General features: G+C 45.8%; 1 protein-coding gene across 1 annotated transcript in view; it reads left to right on the forward strand.

Annotated features, from left to right (window-relative positions):
• The window catches only part of prex1 (phosphatidylinositol-3,4,5-trisphosphate-dependent Rac exchange factor 1), a 71,638-nt gene that overhangs the window by 22,827 nt on the left and 27,004 nt on the right, over positions 1–21,807 (forward strand). The window contains 11 exon segments of the mRNA XM_034536857.1: positions 2,393–2,494; positions 2,915–3,076; positions 6,174–6,307; positions 6,596–6,711; positions 8,357–8,506; positions 11,658–11,805; positions 15,880–15,980; positions 17,171–17,274; positions 18,193–18,242; positions 19,785–19,860; positions 20,224–20,296. Of these exon segments, the coding sequence (XP_034392748.1) occupies positions 2,393–2,494; positions 2,915–3,076; positions 6,174–6,307; positions 6,596–6,711; positions 8,357–8,506; positions 11,658–11,805; positions 15,880–15,980; positions 17,171–17,274; positions 18,193–18,242; positions 19,785–19,860; positions 20,224–20,296 (1,216 nt within the window).

Raw genomic sequence — 21,807 nt, forward strand, 5'->3', positions numbered from 1 at the left:
GTAAGGCCAGAGGGTTCTTCCTGCACGGACAGGATGCAACCGCTCATCAAGGTCACCTTTGTGTCGCTCATGTAGTGTTTCCGCTGCCAGCTGTTCTCCTCTGTGTTTTGACACCCAAATGCTTGGGCTCTAAGACAATGAACTTAAAATGCCGACGGGGGCCTTTTGAGCTGGGGGCCGAGCCGATGAAATCATCTGCACATTCCGGGCCAGCCAGCTGTGGAGCGTTGGCAGCCTGTTTTGGATTGGCCGAGAGATCTGAGGCTTGTCGCTGCCTGATGGTTCGCTTCCACGGCATTATTCTGACCCACAGGACTGGGAGCGGGCTGGATCAGAGTGTGTGCTGTGTTTGGCTTTTCCGCTCCTCCTGGCCCGGTCATGCAGGGGCTAATTGGTTCGGTCTTGAGCGTCGTTGACGCCTCCAAAATCGAATCACTGCACCAACATCTGGGTACGCACGAAAAACAGTTGTCTGGCATGTTGGACTCGCTCTTGTGCTTTTGACTAGCAATCTGCGAGCAAAACAAAAATGAGATTGATTCACAGTCATTTAGAAAAAAAAAATATATATTCTTTTGAAGAAGTCGACAGAGAAAATGTGACACACAGAAGGAAAGTTTCTAAATTCTTAAAGCGGTGACCACCGCAAATCGCTGTCCTAGCAATTAATGACAGTGTAACACACATTGCCACCGGCGTCTTTCCAACTTTTTCTTTTTTTCCCTTCCGGATTAAACTATTTTTATGCTAATTGAATCACACAACGACGGGAGCTTCCGAAATTGTGTGTAGAAATGAATCGCTAATTGCGTTGGAAGAGAGGAGGGAAGTGAAGCGAAAGCAAAAGGAGGTCAGAGTGAAGAGCGGGGGGGATTCTGGCTCGAGGCTGGCAGATTACAAGTAAGCAGAAGATGAGAGCAGGGAAAAGGGAAGTCAGGGAAGATTTTCGACTGAAAAGTTGGTTTTGTTGGAGAGAAGACGCACTCGTGCATTAGAATCTGTGAATCCCAAAGTTCAGCAGTCGCAATGAGTTGTTTAATGTTTTTGCTGCTAATTTTCCCATCAAGCATAACCCCCCTCCCCCCTTTACCCCACTATCCTCTCCTGCTCTGTGAGAGTGATGCCGTATGATGATAATGCTCTAAACTGATCTGCTGCCGTCTATTACACACTCAAGTGGTGTAAACTGCGTGGCTGCTTTTGATCTTTCATCTCATCCCCATGAGCTCGTAGCATACTGACAGGCTGTGTTCCTACAAAACACAAAGGAGCAACCATGACTGTAACAGTTCCCCCCCCCCCCTTCCTCCCCTGGTTAGTCTCTAAAAGACCGAATCTCCCGGGGAATGAGAGCACATTTTAGAGGTTTCTCAGAGATCCTTTCGTTAAATTTGGAGGCTTTTCCAGCAACACAGTAGAAGGAATGTAGTGAAGTTATAGAGTTGTGTGTGTGTGTGTGTGTGTGTGTGTGTGTGTGTGTGTGTATAAATACGCCATCCTAAAAACGGCACTGAAGTCTTGTTGTTGTTTTTTTTCCTGCGAGAGAAGCAGAAAAAGAAGGAACTGGGAGTAACACAAGTGCTCCCGATATGCATCAAAATGTGGCTGAAACCCACTATTGGTAATAATAAAGCCCCAAACACTTGCCAAAATAAAGCTTTGGTGACAGGATGTGGTCCTCAGTAGTAAAGCTTTCCCAGCACAAACGGCTACCGTGGTTTGGACATACAGAAATATAGGTCGCGCAGAGCAGTCACAGAAGTCAAGTACCACTGTAATTAAGTGAATAAATAAATGAATCTCTAGACTGCAATATGATGGCACACTTGCCAAAAGTATAAATGGACTAAGAAATAAATAATCCTGCGTTTCTGAAACAAAGGACGAAGGCCCACATGACAATTATTGTCTCCATATGAATTATTTTTCTGGAGATCTCATCGACAAATGCCCTTTCAGTGGCAGCAAGGCATTTGCTCCACAATCGGGTTGTCTGAAGCGCAAAGCTGTCTGCATTCAAGTTAAATAACGTGTTTGTTAATGGGGAACTAAAACCGAGACGGATTATTTTACTCCACACCTGGACCTGTTATATAGATGTGCTGCCGGTGCAACAGGCTGTGACTGAATGGAAATGACAACAATGGTCAATTAGAGTCTGTTTATTGCTGAAAGAACGGGACAGCGGCGCAAACAGCTGCACACGCACACAATAAACAGGTTCTATTTTTATACTTTAAAAACAAGTCCATGTATTTATTTGTGTAACTGAATCAAGATGCACTTTGAAAGAACAATATTGGATGTTTTGGTCTTCGTTAATCTTTCATTCATTCCATTGGTAAGTGTGAACACTGGCGTGTAACGTTGTTCGTTTGCGTCTCTTCTCCAGCACTGCATGCTACTCGGAGGGAAGAAAAGCACAGACGTTCCCCTGGAGGGCTACCTTCTCAGCCCCATTCAGAGGATCTGCAAGTACCCTCTGCTGCTGAAGGTACCGAACAACTGCTGCACTGTCACGACTCTGTCATCAAATGATCACACCAGCTTTGTTTTTAGTTTTTTTAAACATCACAGCCTGCTCGGACAATCTAAAGAGAAACAAAACTAAGCTAACATGCTAGCTCACATCAGAAACCTCATTACATGGTCACAGTGCTGCCTGTGTTGATCAATACCAGTGACTGGTTTTATGTTGTGAGCAAGAACTTTATACCCGCTGCTGTTTCAAGGCACCCAATCCACCCCACGCACTTTTCCTTCTACATGGGTGGCGGGACATGTGTCGAAGATGTATTTGACCAAAGGTCACAGAATGCTTTTCTGCTCTCAGACTGAAGTGCTTCTATGTATGTGCCCACTTCTCCAAAGTCTACAGTGTTTTTCATGAAAACTCCCCTTTCCCCCAATGCAGGAGCTGCTGAAGCGGACCCCGAAGAAGCACGCCGACTACCCGGCAGTGGAAGAGGCTCTGCAGGCCATGAAGGCCGTCTGCTCCAACATCAACGAGACCAAGAGGCAGATGGAGAAACTGGAGGCTCTCGAGCAGCTGCAGTCGCACATCGAGGGCTGGGAGGTGAGAGCGAGCCGGGCGGGGAGAGGGCGAACGAGAAAAGCCTCGGACAGTAGCCGCGAGGAGAAGGAAAATCGCTGTTGTTTGCTTGAGAAGGTGGAGGGGTGGGTCGGGGGGGGGCAAAAGATGGTGGCAAAAGGGCGGTGCTGTGACGTCCGGAGGGTAACATTTGGAGGAAGGAAAGACGTACTTTTCTTAGAGCAACACAATTATGATTCAAAAAAGGTCTCTGCAAAAGACAGACGGGAAAGTCCTGTAACGTAACCACGGCTGAGCTTATTTGAGAAAGACCTCAACTGCCCACGGTCGGCATCTACCTTAAGAGTTAAGCGCTGCTGCAGCCAAAATCACGCGGACAGGGCTTGGGAGCTGAGCAGAGGGTCCAGTGCATTTTTCACGCCTCCCTCACCCACCACAACAGAGGCCTTGTCTTAGCAAGCACCAAAGGGACAATCCACCCACACAGGGTGCCAAGGGGGATGCCAGCAGGCACACTGCCCAATCAGAGGAGACCAAGGAAGCAAGACTTGAGTCTCATATAAGCTCGAAGGGTTATATGAGGGGACTTTTTGAAGGATGGAACTGGGCAGTGGGCCCCACTGGGACATCACACTTTGCTTGCCAAAACAGACCCCTCTCCTCCTGCTTCAGAGGAATGTCACAATTTGACCCTGATGATTGGTTATTAAGCCTGGGTAAATGAAAAGGAAAAGACCGTACAGGATATTTTCTGCTTTCTGCTCTAACTGCAAGTATCGCTGCGAGTCACTTTGAGATCGGTGATGAAGATTGTGTTGAGATTTACCTCAATAACCTGAACATGAATGATCATTGAACTCAAATTAGCCCTTAAACGGGTCACGTTCAATAATCCAGCTGTTGCCTCTGAATGGATCGAGTCCTCCACTGGCAATTTCTGTGAGCTCTCCCTCAACTCGGCTTCACCCCGACCCTACCCCTTCCCTCCTCCCCCCCGCAGAGCCTCCAACCTTACAGCATTAGTCTCGCTCTTCTTTCCCCCTCCCCAGCCACTCCTTTTGGCCTAATCACCTCCAGCTCTAATGGCAGTTGCCGCTAGTAGTGCCGAATCAGGCCCCGACCCATTACCGCTGCTCAGATACACTTTGCGTACACAAACACACACACTCCCCGCCGCTGTTGCATACTTGTACTCTTTCATAATATACATTATGGATGCATGAAGACGTTGGCGTGCCTACATTACAAGCGCTAAAAGAAGACGCATACACACACGTGCATAGAGGTCGCTGTCTGAATTCTCATAGACTCGGTCTTGCCAACCCCCCAACCCAGATCAGCGCAGTTAAAACGAGGTTGAATCGATGGTCTGAAACCTGATCCCCTCCCCAAGACCCTGTCGGTGTGCGCCTTAAGAAAACGCTCCGAGAATAATTTTCTCTCACGGACTCTGGAGCGGTGAACATCCATCATGAATACATACTCGTGGGAATCAATTACGGCCGCTGGAGTGTAGGCGTGGCCGGTAGGGAGGGTTTTCATAGGTCTCTGGTGGACCAATGTCTGAAACATCAAAGACGACATCGAAGTCCAAGTCTGATGTATACGTGTGGGTGAGGGGTGAGGGGTGGCGGGTGCTCTGCGAGCCAAAAAGGAGGGGAGGTTGTCCAAAGTCGGCACATGGGTGTATTTAGTTCCAGGTGATTTGGAGGGGAGTGATCCGTTTAACAATGAGCAACGAGACGTCTTTGTTGTCTGTCGTCTCATTTTATGTGTCGGCGGGCTCACGGACCCGAGGAAGTTATCCGAATCAAATTATTAAATATTCCCTCGCGTGTTTCTTAGTCAGAGCCGTGTTGTCCGTGACTCACAGAACAGGAAAGGAACACACGCGCGTCTGTGAAAGCGGTCTCTGTTCCTGTTCGATTTGAAACGTGAAAATATTTTTTCTAAAACTAATGACGCCGAAGCAATGTGAGCAATTGGTCCGCAGGTTCAGCCACTTTGTGAGAAGGTTAATTAGACAACATGCTGTGGTCAATCAACGCAACAGTTCCCCCGACTGACGTCAATGGCCTCTGAGAGGTCCGTGGATCACTTTTCTAACTATGTATTATCAAAATGTCAGTAAATACAGTCAGAATGAGACCGGGAGGAACCTCTAACGCACACATTTCAAGACAGAAACTGAGACGTCATGTGTTGAACTGAGAAAACGTGTACTTTATTCGTGGTCTGCGTCCTGCTCCTTCAAAGTGTTTATATAAGTTGGGGCGTGTTTGATAGCCAACGAGAAACGGCTTTTAAGAAAGACTTGAGCACATCCTGCAAGGGCAGCGGCCTGCAGAGTAACATAATGCATCTAAGTGCAAAGGAGTTGACGAGGCCTTTACATCACTTTGACCCAACGGAGGTACAACACATTTCATCGGGTGTCACTGCAGGGATCGGGATAATTCATAAGCACTTCCACCTACAGTCTGCACCATGTCATGAGTCATGTATTTCCTTCCTCTATGCCTATACAGCTGTATTATTTTATGCACATGGGTGCGGGCGCGTTTGTGCAGCATGCGCAGACACACGTTTACATCCTGAGAAGAGAATAAAAAAACCTTGTTTGTTTGAGAGCGCCACAGGAAACTCTATGTAGGCCAAGGTGACGGTCTTGAAGGGGGCTGCCACTTTAAAATGTAATGCTTCCATTGAAGGTACACATTATGGATTTGCCCCCCCCCCCCAAATAAAACCAATCCAGTTTGAGACAACCCTGCAACCCCTTATGTGTTAGCAACACTGCAGGATAGCAGGATTGCTGAGCTGTCCTTTCTTATCAGTGAAGATGGAATGAAAACAAATTGTCCTCAATGGCAAAGTTCAAATTCATATTGTTTCGCCGAGGCTGTGAACTCTTCAAGTCTTTTTGATACAAGCGACAATGTTTTCCTTGCAGCTCCCCTATTTAGACTAAAAGTGCTATCAGCGTCTCCATGCTCTGCTCAAATAGAACAAACTTGAGCACACGGCCATGATGGAGGAACCTTGAGTTGTGTCACTGTCGTTACAGTAACAATGCCTCAAGCTAATCTCCTTTTCAATCTTTTTTTTTTTGTCTCTTCAGGGAACCAACCTCACAGATATCTGCACGGAGTTGCTGCTTCATGGAAATCTACTGAAAATCTCTGCAGGCAATATCCAGGAGCGCGTCTTCTTCCTGTTCGACAACCTTTTGGTTTACTGTAAGAGGAAGTCCAGGTGAGAAGAGGCAGACCTCCCTTTAAGGGAGGGAGGGAGGGAGAACAAGAAAGCATTCCAAAATATTTAAATCGACAGACTACCGGGAACAAGTCAGACTCGGGAAACCGGAGCAAATGTGTACATTCCTGTTTGTCGAGTCGGGTTTTTTTAGTGCACAGGCTAAAACTACTACAGGTGCCACGCTGCTCCCGACGCGGTGTCTGTCGTGAATGTACGCACGGTATTTTTCTGTCAACGGATGTTTTCCCCCGCCGAGTGTAACCGCAGTGTCGTCTCGCCATGCAGGGTTTCTGGAAAGAAGTCCACCAAGAGGACCAAGTCCATCAACGGGCCCCTCTATGTGTTCCGAGGCCGAATCAACACCGAGGTGATGGAGGTGGAAAATGTGGAGGACGGAACAGGTTTGTGTTTGCACTGCGGCTTTGCATATCGTCTATATGTCCATTCATGCAGTCCAAGCTCTGTTGGATTTGTTCATTATGACATCCCAGGTAATATAAGGAAAATAACGTTGTGCGTTCACTACTTCAAATTTGCCTCCAGGGCTCATTTTTTATTTCACGTTTAAGTTCCAAAAGAAACATTAACATTTATAAAATTGGGGGTTGGGTATGAATCAGATATTTGATGACAGTTTGGGTGGAGTGTCGCACTTGCACCTGGTTTCAAAAAGGATGCAGCTCGCAACTTAATGCACCACCTTTTGATGTCGGCTGTTCAGTAATGGGTTGAGGCGCCGATAGAAATCTAAAGTACCCGAGCCGTATAATAAAGGAGCGACACGCTCTCGCAGCGGGTTGGAGTTGTTGTGCCAAAGATAAACGACTCCTCTGCATCGACCAGCGTTTCTTGCTGTTGTGGTTTTCTTTTGCGAGGCATCGCACCGCCTTAGTAGAAACACCCGGTCTTCTTCTCTCGCTCTCTGACATGTTTCCTTTTTATTTTTCTTCTTTATTTTTTTTTTTCACGGTCTCAGGACTTTTTTTTGGTTGTGCATGTTGCCAGCTGTCACTTTTAGGCTGCTAAAGGGGAAACCACAAAGAATAACATGCAGTGTTCTCGGAACCGAGGGGTCTCGCATTGAGAGTACATGCACGGAACTCTAACAACGCAGATTATCTGATAACTAAGGGTGTAAGATATGAAACGAGGAATTGTCGGCTGTTTCTATTTTAATAAAAGATTACCCAGACTGCATGAACTGTGCATTAGATGCTACCACCTTGAGTCGACCATCTGACTCGAATAGCCACCTGTTTGATTACTTCATTGTACGGAAAGCTGTTCAGCTTTGCAAGCATTCAAACTCACTTTCACTGACTCGTACACCTCTCTGCCTTGATTAATGCCACCATGTACTTACATAAAACTCTAAGAGAATCCATCTTTTTCCGTCCCAGGGCTACAAAAAGAGCAGGGAAACGGGGCAGTATGCTCTTCCAGATCAGCAGTAGCTGCTTCCCGTGGGGGCTGAAGTATCACATCTATTTATATGACCTTTGAGCGCGAGACTAATGCACCCCATTACCAGAGGCCATTTATTATTCAGTAGCGGCTCACCTGCAGCTAAATGGATGATAAAATTAGAAAGGGGAACGAGGAGGAATTTTGTTGAGTCAGTGGAAAGGTGGCCTTTTACCACTCTCGTGGTGCATCGTGTTTATCTCTTTAATTGGCTTGTAAATCATTGCTGGAGCAGTAAATCCTATTAAGAGTGATTTGATTACACTCATTAGTACTTTCTTTACTTACCACTGAGGTCAATGTTGACTTTGGGTATGTGGCTTCTTTTGAAAATGAAAACGATTAAAGACAACAAGAGGAGAAAGAAAAGCAAGCTCGACAAAAATCAGCGAAGCAGAGAGAAACTTCACGATTCAATTTTAATGAGATGGTTTGTTTAAAGTGTAACCCTAAAGGCCATTCCGATAAAGGCCAGAACTATTGAAAACAATTATCGCTCTTTAATAAACAATGTTAATGGTTTTCCTCTCTCATTTAAACAAAAATAAATAATTCGATTACTTTTTTTTCCCTGCCTCGCAGCGGACTATCACAGCAACAACTACACGGTGACGAACGGCTGGAAGATCCACAACACGGCTAAAAACAAGTGGTTTGTCTGCATGGCCAAACACGCAGAGGACAAGCAGAAGTGGCTGGACGCCATCTTGAGGGAACGAGAGCAGAGAGAATGTGAGTAATGCCTTTTTTTAAAGGCAATTTATGGCACTTCTGGTTTATGAGCCCAAGAGTGCAAAACCAGAAATTATCCTTTTTTTTTTTTTTTTTTTAAATACCAGATTCCCCTCTTGGAAAACTCACTTGTTTCTGTAATGTTGTTTCGAAAGACGTGGCACCACCGACCATGGTTTACAAAGGAGCAATTATTAGTTTATTTTATACTGTCTCACATTGTATTACAGGCAACTGTTGGGCCTCCTGCTCCCCCTCCCCCACCCTCTGCTTTTCGAGCCTTCTCTATTTGCCCTCCATGCCGGTGTCACCTTGGATTCCCAAGCAATCATGACCCCCATCAGCTGGCACACAGTAATGCCAGTGGATGTGTTCCTGACCTGGATGCAGTGTTTGTGTCCCTCGGTCGTGTCCCACCTTGAACTAGCTGCCCGCCTTCGTTTTCCGCACGCGAAGGCTCAGGTGACACGACGTCTACGGTCGGCCCGGCCGACCTGTGCACCGAGCAGAGGCTGCCACAGCAATCAGTTCGGCACATTCAGGGAAAACAAATCAATGCGACGGAAGTATTTGACTAATCAAAGCCCTCGGTATGAAGGGACCGATGAGACAACAAAATATGCTAAAAACAGCATCCTGGGCAAACGCTTGAAATAGAAAGGCATTGTCAAAGGAAGCGAAGCTCAGTTACGTCATGCACATGTGCTTTAATTAATCTGGATCTATTTTTACTTTTAATAAAAGTGTTTATGTCTTGCATTGAGTGGAGGAGACAGAGTTGTATCCATTGTTTGTGCAGTCGTAGAATGAGTTGACATGAAGAATTAGTTTTGGATTAGTGTGTGGAAAATCTAATTGTATTCCATCTGGCCCAAAAGAAATAGACTTCATTCACTGGTGGTAAAAAAAGAAATAAGCCCTCCACAGCACCACATCCGCTGATCCGAGATTAGTAATGCGAACTGATATTCTTGTTGCTCCTGCGGACTTCCCTCTTTTGCCCTTTTAAAATGCTCTCCCACCTGTTCAGCTCTGGCCATCTGTCTTCGTTACGTTGTGTGCGTTGGCGAGTGTGAAAGGCTTTAACCAGATTTTGGGGCGGTGCACATCTGGTCACCTGATAGCATTGATGGCTAAAAATCTCGATTGGATCCCGAAAGCAAATTGTTTGGACGAAGATGACAGAAGGTTCAAAAATGTCAGCTGCACACGCGCGTTTGGCTGAGTGCCAACTGTCATCACAAACATTTGCATTCTTGTGAATTACTCATCGTAATCTCACATTAAACAAAAAAGCATCCGCAGCAGAGTTCGCCGGCACTGGCGTCTGACCCTTGTGATGAAAGGATTGCAGAGAATAAGTACGAAGGAGTGTGCTGCAGCTCGTGGTGTTTGGTTTCAACCCCGGCGGAAATCGTCCTGAGGCTAACAGATGCCAGATCAGTCACAGTGCCCAGTTTCCTCTACAATCTGCCTCTCTGTAACCCCCGCCATCTCCACTATACTCTGCTCTCACTGTGTGCTTACCTTTCCCTCAAGCGCTTTTTTTTACTGCGATAAATCCTGGCAACGTTTAGTTTTTTTCCACTTCTCCCCCTTCCCGGCTTGTTCGCGTGACCTTTTTCATCCACCGCTGTGGTCCTGCTCCTGCGTTGGACTGCTAGGTGGAGGTGGTTTCTCTCATCACTGGGGGGAAATGCGCGGGTCGGATAACGCGTCGGGGTACGCGCTCGTGCAAACGAGCGCAGGAAGACGAGGAGCAGCCCAAGACAAACTCTGACAGCTGGAACAGAAGCTGAGGGGCCCTCTGCTGCTAGACAGGCCCCGTCTGTTGTTCAATGACGCTCATTGTTTAAGTCTGCTCCAGCTGCTGTCAAATGTAATATAACCCCACCTCCATCACGGTAGGTGCAGAACCCCCAAAGACTCTCTGGGAAAACAGGATTCAGGAGATGGCCGTTTAGTCTCACCCTTTCAGTTGGCCAGACTTCCACCACAACACTTCTAGCTTCGCTCAATGCAGCACCAAGTGTATCGTTTGGATGTCGTAGAGAGCGGGGGAAAATGTTCAGGTCCATGGCGCTCCAAGCCGACCTTAAAGTGATCAAACGCCTTGCATTGCCACAAATTTGGCATACAGCCAAATGCCAGCTGATCGCCTGCGTGAACAAATGTTCTGCGACTGCAAAGCACGGAAATTTAAAAGAAGAAGAAATCAAAAACGATACGGACTTTGACGCACTTGTAATATATCTCTGTGTGCCAGCTTCTAGGATTTGAGAACCAACTGGAGATGAGAACAAAGGAGGAAAAAAAAGAAGAGCCTTTGGCTTTAATGCGGATTTTTCACGATACTACTTTTTCGGGGACGCATTTACACTACAAAAGACGTGTGGTCAAATGCGTCGCAGACCCCCCTCGGAGAGTGGTTGTAGTGATCACAATGCGCCTTGGTGGTTGTTCACAATGATGCATGTTTACACGAGGTGTAAAACGGGGGTCAGTTTCCTGGTTTCACAAATGTGATCTTTTGTCTGTCAAGCATATTGCGAATTTTTTTTACAATACTTTATAGTCCAGTTTAGCCACTTGAAGTGCCTCTCAGCAGGCGCAGTGCTGCACAGTCGCGTCACCCTAGCCAGAGAGCCTCACGTCGTGGTTCAGAAGTGCATCCAAACCCAAGAAGAGGGGAAGCAGCTAGAACTGTGAACTCACTGGAGTTTTTAAAGGGGGGCAGCAGGCCTCACAATGGGCCCTCACATGTTACAATAGAGGAATAACAGTTAAGACGCTGAACTCTACTTACTCCCAGAACGACTTGTTGAGGGGAGATAAACATCTGGGTTTGTTGCAGAACGTTGCAGCAGACCCGAGCCGCCGTGCCCGGTTCCAGGCTTCATTTCATCTGAGCAACACCAGAACAGTCAAGCTAAAGGCCCGCTTGTCTCTTCTAAACACCGTGACAGCCTTTGCCTTTTGGCTTTCACACACGTAGAAAGTTGACATTCGTGTGCAGTAATGGGTCCGCTGTGTTTTTCTCACAAATGTGATCCAGTGAATGATTTTACTGCAAAGCTTCCTCTCCTGCCACTGATGAGGCGGCGGGGACGAATCCTCTTGGATCTGACGTGTTTTTCTCATTTGTTTGTAGGTCTCAAACTCGGGATGGAGCGGGACGCCTACGTGATGATCGCCGAGAAGGGGGAGAAGCTCTACCACATGATGATGACCAAGAGTCGGCACCTGATCAAGGATCGACGCAGGAAGCTCAGCATTGTGCCCAAGTGCTTCATGGGAAAGTGAGTTTCTTTGCCTCCTCCGTGCCCGGTTTCTTCAGGTTCCCAGAATGCGGCTGCAGTGCGGCGCTGTTCACAAGGGGACCCTTACAAATCGCCGTTACGTAAGATCAGCAGGCTTTCAAAAGAGCTGGTATACAGTCTCCCCCAAGTCCTGGCAAGATGCCTAAACTGTTTTATCCCTACATCCTCTTGTCTGTAATGAGCGCCCCCTCCCCGCGCGCCTCATAGTCTCCTCTCACGGTTCATAGAAAGGCCCCAGTTGCTCCCCACACACTCGTATTGCTCACACACCCAGACTTTCACTAGCAGAGGGCCTTTAACTGAGGCCCTGCAACAAGCCATCCCCCTTTCTGTCCTCTCGATGTTTCAGTACAATGAATAGACAACGAGAGGCTTGCTTAAGTTCCCAAACACGGCAGCGATCGTGAGGTCCCGAGCAGCAATTAAAGATCTCTTTTTTTTTCGAGAGGTAAATGCAGTAAACAATACCACAGTGACTAATATCACATCAGCCAAGAAGCAAATTTAATGGGCCGCTCAAAAAATCCGTCATGGTGTTTCTGGAGGCATGTTCCATCTCGGTGGCCTCGCATGAAGTTTTCCCCGTTAGAGTTGACTGCATTCAGAGCAGTGCTTTATTAGTCTCTATAATAGAAGTCATACGTTTATCTTGCGCTCATCCACTTGTAGGACAGAGCCACCGTTCAGTGGCTGTTCAAAGCGGGTTCAAATTCCAATGTCTGCCAACATGGATTTCTCCTCAGACAATCCTTTGTTTTCAGTCACTCACTGCCTCCTCTGCCTCGTCCATGTGGTGCAAGTATAGTTTGTCTGCCTCCTCCTCTCACACTGTGTTCCCCTTTCCATCATCTCCCACTTTCCTCCCGGCTTTATCTCTCAGACAGTTCCTCCCGATGAGTGCAGCCTGCATTAGCTCTGCATTCGTCTCTCTGATGAAATTATCAACAGGCGTAGTTCGACTGCTCATTGCATTAAACAGAGATGCCGACTGCCGGTTTTGATAACACTGCGTTGTCTTGATGGCGTCATCTGTCTGCCATCTGCATCGGAGGATGGTGTTAACAGGCTTTACTTTGTCTTATTGTTACTATTTGTGGGTCATGGCAGTTGCTCGCCTGACATCGTTTGGAGGGATTTAAAGGGAGGATATAGCACATCCTTATTTTCTTCTGTTTGTTCCTACCTTTTTGTGCGAAGAGAGCTAACGCTGGGAGGAGATGGAATTAGAGCTCCCTGCTCCATTTCTGGGTTAGCTTGTGTTCCACTAGCTTTTGGTTCTCAATGTCTTTTCTCTCCCTCTGAGGGAAAATACATTCACTGTGTCCCAATTCCATAATTCACTTTTTCTTTTTTCTTTTTAAGAAGGTCTTTGAGCATGTAGTGTTTTCACACTTTAAAACGTGAAATAAATTAAGCGCAGTATAAATAGTCGGTATGCATACTTTTACAGCCGTGCACACTTTTGTCCCACCATGCAATGCAAAGGAGGAAGTAGAACTGAAACAAATTAAGATAAAAGGGGCGAATGATGGTGCGATGGCTCTAGAGAGCACAAAATGTTTGGGGAAAAAAAACATACTATCAAGACTAGTGTAGTGTACACCCCGAACACGGTCACAATGTGGTGCGGGATGGGGACACGGCCGTTGTCTTGAAAAGCCCCGCTAATGCTGCTGAACTTCGCACGCAGATGCACAATCATCAGCAGATATTTCCACAAATCCATTATCTTTGTCCTCGACTCCTCCATGTGTGGCTCTCGCTCTCGTGATGGAAGATTTTCTCTGTCAATCGGGAAAGGAGGAATGAAGTGTCTGAATCAAAGTTGTCGCTTGTCCTGTTTATTTCCTGCAAGAAGGAAACTTATGACACAGTCTGTGGGATAAGATTCCACATTTGAAAAGGCCTCATGCTCATTTATACACGGCTGAAAGTTACACCCCTTTTTAAAGAAACACAACACAAACTCATGAGAAGACAGTGTAGGTCTAGACAGTATCTAAACTAGTCTAAACCAGTTTCTGTTTCTGCAAAGTAAGCATATTTCTCACAAACATAATGTATCAATTCTTAACAAAAGGTTAATGTGGCAGAATCATAGAAAACGTCTCTCTCTCTCAAGCACATTGCGATTTGTTCTTATCTGTTAGCTACGCAGGCCGTCTCAAGACAGAGGCCCGTTGTCTCCTCGGCATTTAGACGTCAACCAATTCTATATGCAATTTATGCTCTACCTTTGTAACATAAGCAATGCTATATTTTACCATCACACTCTCTGACACACACACACACATTATCATCATATTAATCTTTGTCCAAAATGAACCTGACTCTTAACGTAAGAGAGACAATAAACACATACAAACACTTATAATGCAGGCATGAAAAACACATTCTTTTGTTGGTAACATATTCCTTTGGTGCGTCAGGCAGGGACAAAGGACCAGTGGCAGGTGGTTCATCATACGCACAGCGATCATATACACCTGTGATTGGGCTTTACATACGCACACCTTGTATGCTTTTCATTAACGCTTTTCAAGCAATCCGACGCACACATCTGTTGCACCACTGCCGAATCCACACATGGGCGCAGATTTCTCACAACACATGCTTTAAAATTGTTCCCATGCTGGAATGTTCCTGAACACACACACACACACACACACACACACACACACGCACACACGCTCTCTCCAATTAGTTTTTCAAGTGATTTCACTCGGCAGCATGAAAGACGAAGACGGGGAGAATGTCATTTTCTCCTTCAAACATTTGTTCAGCACAAACTGGGCGTGAAAAGAAGGGAGCGGAGCTGAAGCGCTTAGATTTGGACAACTATGCATGTGCAGCGTCAAAGCTCGAGGGATATTTTTGTAGCGAAGAAGAGAAAAAGGAGGAACTCATTCTACAGTTTTGTACGAATAGTCACTGCTGTAGATGCGCTGTCTGCGCTTGTTCAGGAAGTAGTTCCGTTTTTTTAAATGTCCTTGCGCAAGGCTCTCAGTAGTCAACATTTTAAAGGCCCGCTCCGCCTCAGGGTGGATATATTTCACCAGTTGTCACGTGGGCATACATTTAGCAATCAGAGCCACAGTCAGTAGTGCATAATGATAACAATAATAATAACTTTATTTATATAGCAACTTTTTAAAAACAGAGTTTACAATGTGCTTTGGCAGACAAAGCAGCAAAAGCAAGGCAATAATAACAGAAAGTGAGGCCCAACTAAGCAAGACAAGGTAAGAGTTACACCCTGATTAATAAAACCAATCATTTACGTGTGACGACATCACATCAAAGCCAGTCTGTACAAATGGGTTTTAAGAAGTCTTATGTCCTCAGGCAGCCAGCGGTTATGACGGTGGTTGTCGTACACAAACAAAGCGTTGGGTTGAAACTCAGTCATCACCTGCAGTCTTATTCTTTAGCGATTACTCACAGTCAGTACTTGAAGGAGCGTGTCGCCTTCTTTTCTGTTGGCGTTTCCGCAGGGAGACCGGAGCACGCTGATTGTTAGCGGTGATGCTGTCTTTCCCAGAAGCAGTAGCCAGAGCTCCACATTTCCCCAGTTGTGGACTCTGGCACACGCATATCAACTTTGGCAGCTTCTCAAAAAAGTGAATCCTCAAAAACATCTGCACAAATACAATCAAGACTTTGGTTGATGAAAAGTATCTGTACACAGTGCACTGTCTGTGTAATGTGACTGGATGCATTAAGATTAGGTGGAGCTAAATGTTTCTCAATGCTTCTTTGCGTTTTGTTTGTCTACATTTTGTGTTCAAGAACTTAACCCTCAGAACAAGGGTGTTATTAAGTGTGGTATTGGTCTTGTTTAGTGTAAGCCACGAGCATGAGAGGCTTTATGAATGAACGCGAAAGAAACACCAACTTATAAATCCAATTCAAAATGCAATGGCACTGTTTTGGCACCCGCACAAATCCCATGCAACACCGGCCAAAGACGGTGCCGTAGATTGAGCGAGTAGATTCCCACTTTGAGAAAGCGTGGCCTCATCGTATATGCTTCTTTGTGTTTGTTTTTCTCAGTGAGTTTGTGTCGTGGCTGATCGATAATGGAGAGATCAGTAAGCCTGACGAAGGGGTCAACCTGGGACAAGCCTTGCTGGAAAATGGCATCATTCACCACGGTGAGACAAACCAAAATCCCTCTCTTTCTTTTTCTGTTAAACCTCATCGGGATTTTTTTTTGGGCTTGTTTTCCTGCGTCTCTTTTGCTCTGATCCACATTCTCCTTCGGCATTGTTTGACTTAGTATTATGAATTTGTTCCCCACTTCCTCTTGGAGCAGAAATGATGGGATAGAAAACCACCGCGATCAGAAGGCATTCTCTGGCAGCATTATCTCCCCATCTCCGGTTGTGTCTTGAGTGTGACAATCGCCAGTTCAACCGGCCTGAATAATACGTTGAGGGAATGAAAGACACAGACGTACACAAACCTATACATAACGTACTCCTGAAGGGGCTCTTGTACACAGTAAAAGCAAGCAGCCCGATTCATACACACCATCCTCTTAAGGGAAATTTGCTGAGACGCAACCTCCACATTCCTTAATACCTGGGGGAAATCCCCTTAAATCCTTCCTCGCAGGAGCCTCCGACCACAGAGAGGTGCAACGATGACTTGCCGGGCTCCGTGTGGGAAGGCAGTGAGGCTTTTGTGGGCAAACCTGTAGAAGGCTCAGGCCCGCCAGGCAAAGTGTCCCTTACATTTGTCATGCCAAGAGACCGCATGCAATTTTATTGTTCCACCTTTGATCCGCCAAATCGCGCCAGTTCAGTTCATACTTGAATGTTTGCAATTTGGACATCTCCCTTGCTCCCCTCTCCCCCCCGAAATTTAAATTCCATGGTTGACACTTTTCAATGACTGATCGTGTGCTGCCTTTGGGTTTTATGAGGATAAGTCTAGACTGAGTAAAAAAACAGCAGCTTGTTTGAGCTCATAAGCCCAACTTATTGTGGTTGAACCCAACAGCCTCTGTTTTGTCCGATTTCACTGTTAGCTTCTCCAAAAGTCATTTTCCATTCTCTGTGTTTGATTTATTACAGATACAAATGTTTTTTTGTCATTGTAGTTTATTAATGCGATTATGGAGATTTTATGGCAATTGGCAGCTGTTGGCTATGTTAAATATTTTAATCTTACGGTTTACCCGACGGGGACAGAAGTCACAACGGCGCTGTTTCCTACAAACTTCTTGCCTCTCATTTGGATTCAATTTGAAACAAAGTTATGAAACGGAATACATTGACGAGCTAATGCTTCGCTGGACTCCCGACCGATGTCACATGATCCCTTTCTGGTGTTATTTCAGTGTCCGACAAGCACCAGTTCAAGAACGAGCAGGTGTTGTACCGGTTCCGCTATGACGATGGCACCTACAAGGCCCGCAGCGAGATGGAGGACATCATGTCTAAGGTAACTATAATTGATATAACGGTGTTTGGCAGAAAATGTAAAAAAACTAAAAAAGATGAGGAAGAAAAGATCAGAGCTGTAAATACGTGCCAGATTTATTTTTTAGTACAGCTAGTCATATAAAAGATTCTACAAATCAGTTAATTAAAATAAATATATAATTTCAAATACCAAGGAAAAAGGAATAAATGCAACATCATCATTGACTGCACCTTTGCTAAAATCATGAACTGCATTTAAGAAGTGGGCGTCGTCACCCATTGGTTTATGGACTGCAGTTTTGAAGCTTTGAGTTTGTCATTCTGCTTTATGGTCTATTTGACTATAACTTACTAAATGAACATTGTGCTGTATTGAAGAATACTTTAAACTAGAGATTGAGACCATAAACTCATGTTTACAATGTTTACTGAGGGAATAAATCAAGAAAGAAGTAGTCATTTATATAGACTTCTATACAATCTGAAAAGTGGCCCCTGATGGCCAGTAGAGAGAATGCAATTCCACTTACAAATTCCACTCAGTGGCTTCACTTTTCAGACCCAGAGGTTGCTGCCCAACTAAAATTGTCCCAATTGTAACTTGTTTTGACATATTTTTTAGTACATTCATACAAGTGTAAACCTTTGTCTGGTTTATGCAAATGTTCCTACTCTGGAGTCACCAATCCCTTCCCATGGAGAAATCAATCCAAATTCAAAGAAAACTCAAAGGACATCATTATAAGGAGACAAAAGACAAAGGTTGGTTATGCTGGCCCACGTCTGCCCTCACTATGGTTCTAAAAGGTCTATCCTGCGGGAACTGTTTTTCACAGTTAACAGTTAACAATCTCTTGTCCCGAGGCCGTGCTTGTACTTGTTTATCCAAGGTGTGTACGTTCTGTGAGTCATCGCCTCCGTTTTTCTTCTCTCTTAGGGCGTCAGGCTGTACTGCCGCCTTCACAGCCTCCACACGCTTGTCATCAAGTAAGCACCTGCCCCTCCCTCTTCCCTCCACCCTCCCCTCCCCCTCGTATATGTTAATGTTCCCACTTTCCAGGTGCAGCGGATGCATATTCATGAAGGGTTCACATTTGGCCCACGCCAACCTCAAACCTCTCCTTTCCTGTGTAACTTGCCCCCCACGCCAGGCTTGAGCTGCTATAGGTTGGTTCATGTGTACCATGATCCAGTTCAGGTGGAGGATGCCAGGCTTTCGTGACTGGAGGTTTATATGAGGTAGCTCTTGAAGGATTAAGGAGAGCCGCATGTTATGAACATTTGTCTCTTAATCCTTGCAGCGTTATGGGTGAGCTGAATTTATCGGTGAATTTTTAAACATGAGTTTAGTGGGAGGCCAAACACTTCTCTCCTTCACACTCTCCCTCTTTCTCCCACACATGCGCACACACACACATACTCACTTTCACATACTCATACATATGAACTCTACAGTATACAATGTATGTAAACGCACATAAATGGGCTCCATCCTCTGAATTTTAAACGCCTCATATCAATATACATTTCTCCATTAGTCCTTTATTGTTCTTTAAACCAATACATCTCATTTGTTATCTTATTAACATTCTGTAACTTGACACGTTTCCCATCTGAATGTCAGAGAGTCGGAAAACAGAAGTGCCCATTTCTATAAAAAGCAAAGAAAATGCACGTTGTCCCCCTGTGTCATCCCCCTTAAACACACACACACACACACACACACACACACACACACACACACACACACACACACACACAGTGCCTGGGGTTGCCATTGCCGCAAACAAAGCGCTTTCGGGCGGGGGGGACGAATCTTATTAACATACAAAGGCAATCCCTCTGCCTTGCCAGCCAGATTATTATATACAACGGCCCTGCTTTAAAAAGAAAAAAGAAGACATTTAATTGACCATTATTGATCACTGGCATTGTAAGTAGCACCCATTCATTATAATATTGTAGTGATGGATGTATGGCCTTTAATGCGACATACATGATCACAAACCGGGCCTCTGTCTTATTCAACTTCGTGGAGAGACAACGCCAGCGCCGGCGATTGCGTAATGCAGTGAACAACAATAACGATGATGAAATGGATGTAAATCATCTGAAATCAATCTTGGGAATGTCACCGCCGTCAGATGTTGTGGACGGCGACGCCCTCCCTGAGGCAGAAAATCATAGATCAGCAAACGGAGTCTGGAAGCAGCTCCCTTTTGACTTTGTGGGTGTTCCTCTCCGGACACGCTCCATGTCTTACTCACAACAGATGATGAAGACGTGGGGTTATCAAATAGGCCCTTCATTTGACGGGCCCACGATACACCCGTCGAGTCACGCTGCCAACCACACGTCCTCCGCGGCGTTTCCTGTTTTGCGTGTGTTTGCACGCCGAGCGGGTTGGTCCACAGCGGTTGCTTGTGCAATCTCACAGAGAGAACACTGTTGAGCGTTGATACCGTTGACCACAAAGAGGGCACAGGCTGTTTTCACCTTCTTTTATTTCTTTGTTTTGTGCTCCTTTAGGGACAGAGACCATCATCTTAAAACCTTCAAATCTGTGGTGCCTGCAGGCAAACTGGTCGACTGGCTCCTCTTGCAGGTGAAATCAATGTCTATTGTACTTATTTACTCTGAACCATAATATTGCATATTTCACTATTTCCCTGTCCTTCCATTGAAAATTAAAGATGCCACCCAAAAAAACGTGTTTTAAATGCAATGTATTTGCAAAGAAAGGCTCTTTGGACATTTGCCACCACTCACTGACCTGTAAGAGCACAATGAAGGATGCGCCAATCTCTCATTGTCTTTATCACACACGCATTCATTAATCACCATCCTCAATCCAGCAAATGCACAGAGAAGCCTCGGCCTCCAGCGCTGCAGCCCGCCGCGTATGAGCAGTCGAAGTGGGCGTTGTAACTGACCGACTGTGCGTGCGTCACTGATTTTGGTTTCCCAGGGAGACTGCTCGACCCGGGAGGACGCAGTGACGCTGGGCGTGGGGCTCTGCAACAATGGCTTCATGCACCACGGTCAGTTCAATTCTCTTTCCTCACACACATGCACTAAGACAAACTGACCTTTTCTTTTTTTTAAAGCTTTATTTCAGTCTAAGTACTCAGCATGAGATAAAAGGAATGCAACTCTGATATGACACGTGCATGGTGTGGCAGTGTCTTTTGTCTGTCTCTTATTATAGCCGCCGCTATTGCAACATCCCAGTGCCCTCACTGTCCCCACCCCCTGCTCCCTCTTTCCCTGCTTCCCTCTCTTTAACCACAAAATATATGTAATATCAGCCTCTCCTCGGTCAGGCCGCCATGGCTTGAAAAAAAACAAAAAGTGCACACCTGGTCCTGCCAAGTCTCGGTAACCTCGCTGACCACATTGTAGCGGAGCGGCTTTGGCTTTGTCCCAGCGTGTTGAACGTAAACAGCATTAGCAGCGCCAGAGCTGTTTGGTTTAGCGACATGGCCGTCTGGGTCAGTCCACTGAACCATGACCGGTTGGAGCCTTAAATTGAATCAGCCCGCTTCATTGGCACACCAGTTCATTATGTGCAAAGCGAAACCCACTTAACAGAAGCAGTTAATGGTGGAACGCCAAGGAAGTAACCCACGCGAAGCACGCGAGACTGAAATCTAATACAAAGGTGAATTATATCTGTCTTGTTGATTCCAATTGGAGTGGTTTGAATTCTCCCGAAAGATCCTGGAGATCCTTAAACTAAAATAATGCACAGTCGTCCCAGTGGTGAATTACATTATTACAGGTTACACTAGCACGCAGGTTCACGGGCTGCTTTTTGGCATCGTCCTGCGGGTTATAGATCAGATCCGAATGTGAACAACTTAAATGTACACACGGTGTACAAATCTCTTCTGAGGCTCCCGGGAAGTTATACAGGGACTTTGTCCTTGGATTGCCTGATTGGCACTCGCAAATATGAGTGCCTCCCTCTACCATCTGTTTGAAGGTATCCCCTGTTCCTTCCTCCTCTCTGTCCTTCTGCGGGGTCGCAACCTTTCTCCTCTCAGCCCGTCTGCACTCCTCACCTCTCCTCCGGTCACTCTCTGTCGTCCTCAGTCAGCACATCTGCTCTCTCGTCACCTGGTCCCTCGCGACCTCCTCTTCTTTTTCTTTTCTTTTTTAGTCTGCCCTTGTCTTCCTGGAGTCTGTCCTTTTATGTCTGTCTGGATGTGTTTGTTATGAGGTTACTGGGGGGAGGATCACTGACGATGGATAACACGGTTAATGTGCCTTTCAGCCGTCCTTACCTGCTTACATCATTCATCTACCCGTGAACGCCGTGAACACATGTTGCGTTTCACCCTTCAGGCAACGTAGCATACAGGGGACAGTTTCCATGCATCCTCCATTCGATATACGGCAGCCAAAATGACGTTTACAAGTAGTTATCCATTTGACAGTTTTACTGAATGAAAGTAGGAGTGAGTAATAACAAGTTGTTTTTTTTAAACCGCAGATTTCTCTTTCACCACAATGTTCTTATCTGCAGCATTCACATGAAATCGAAACTAAA

This window comes from Cyclopterus lumpus, chromosome 7 (assembly GCF_009769545.1).
Source record: "Cyclopterus lumpus isolate fCycLum1 chromosome 7, fCycLum1.pri, whole genome shotgun sequence".
Lineage (NCBI taxonomy): Eukaryota > Metazoa > Chordata > Actinopteri > Perciformes > Cyclopteridae > Cyclopterus > Cyclopterus lumpus.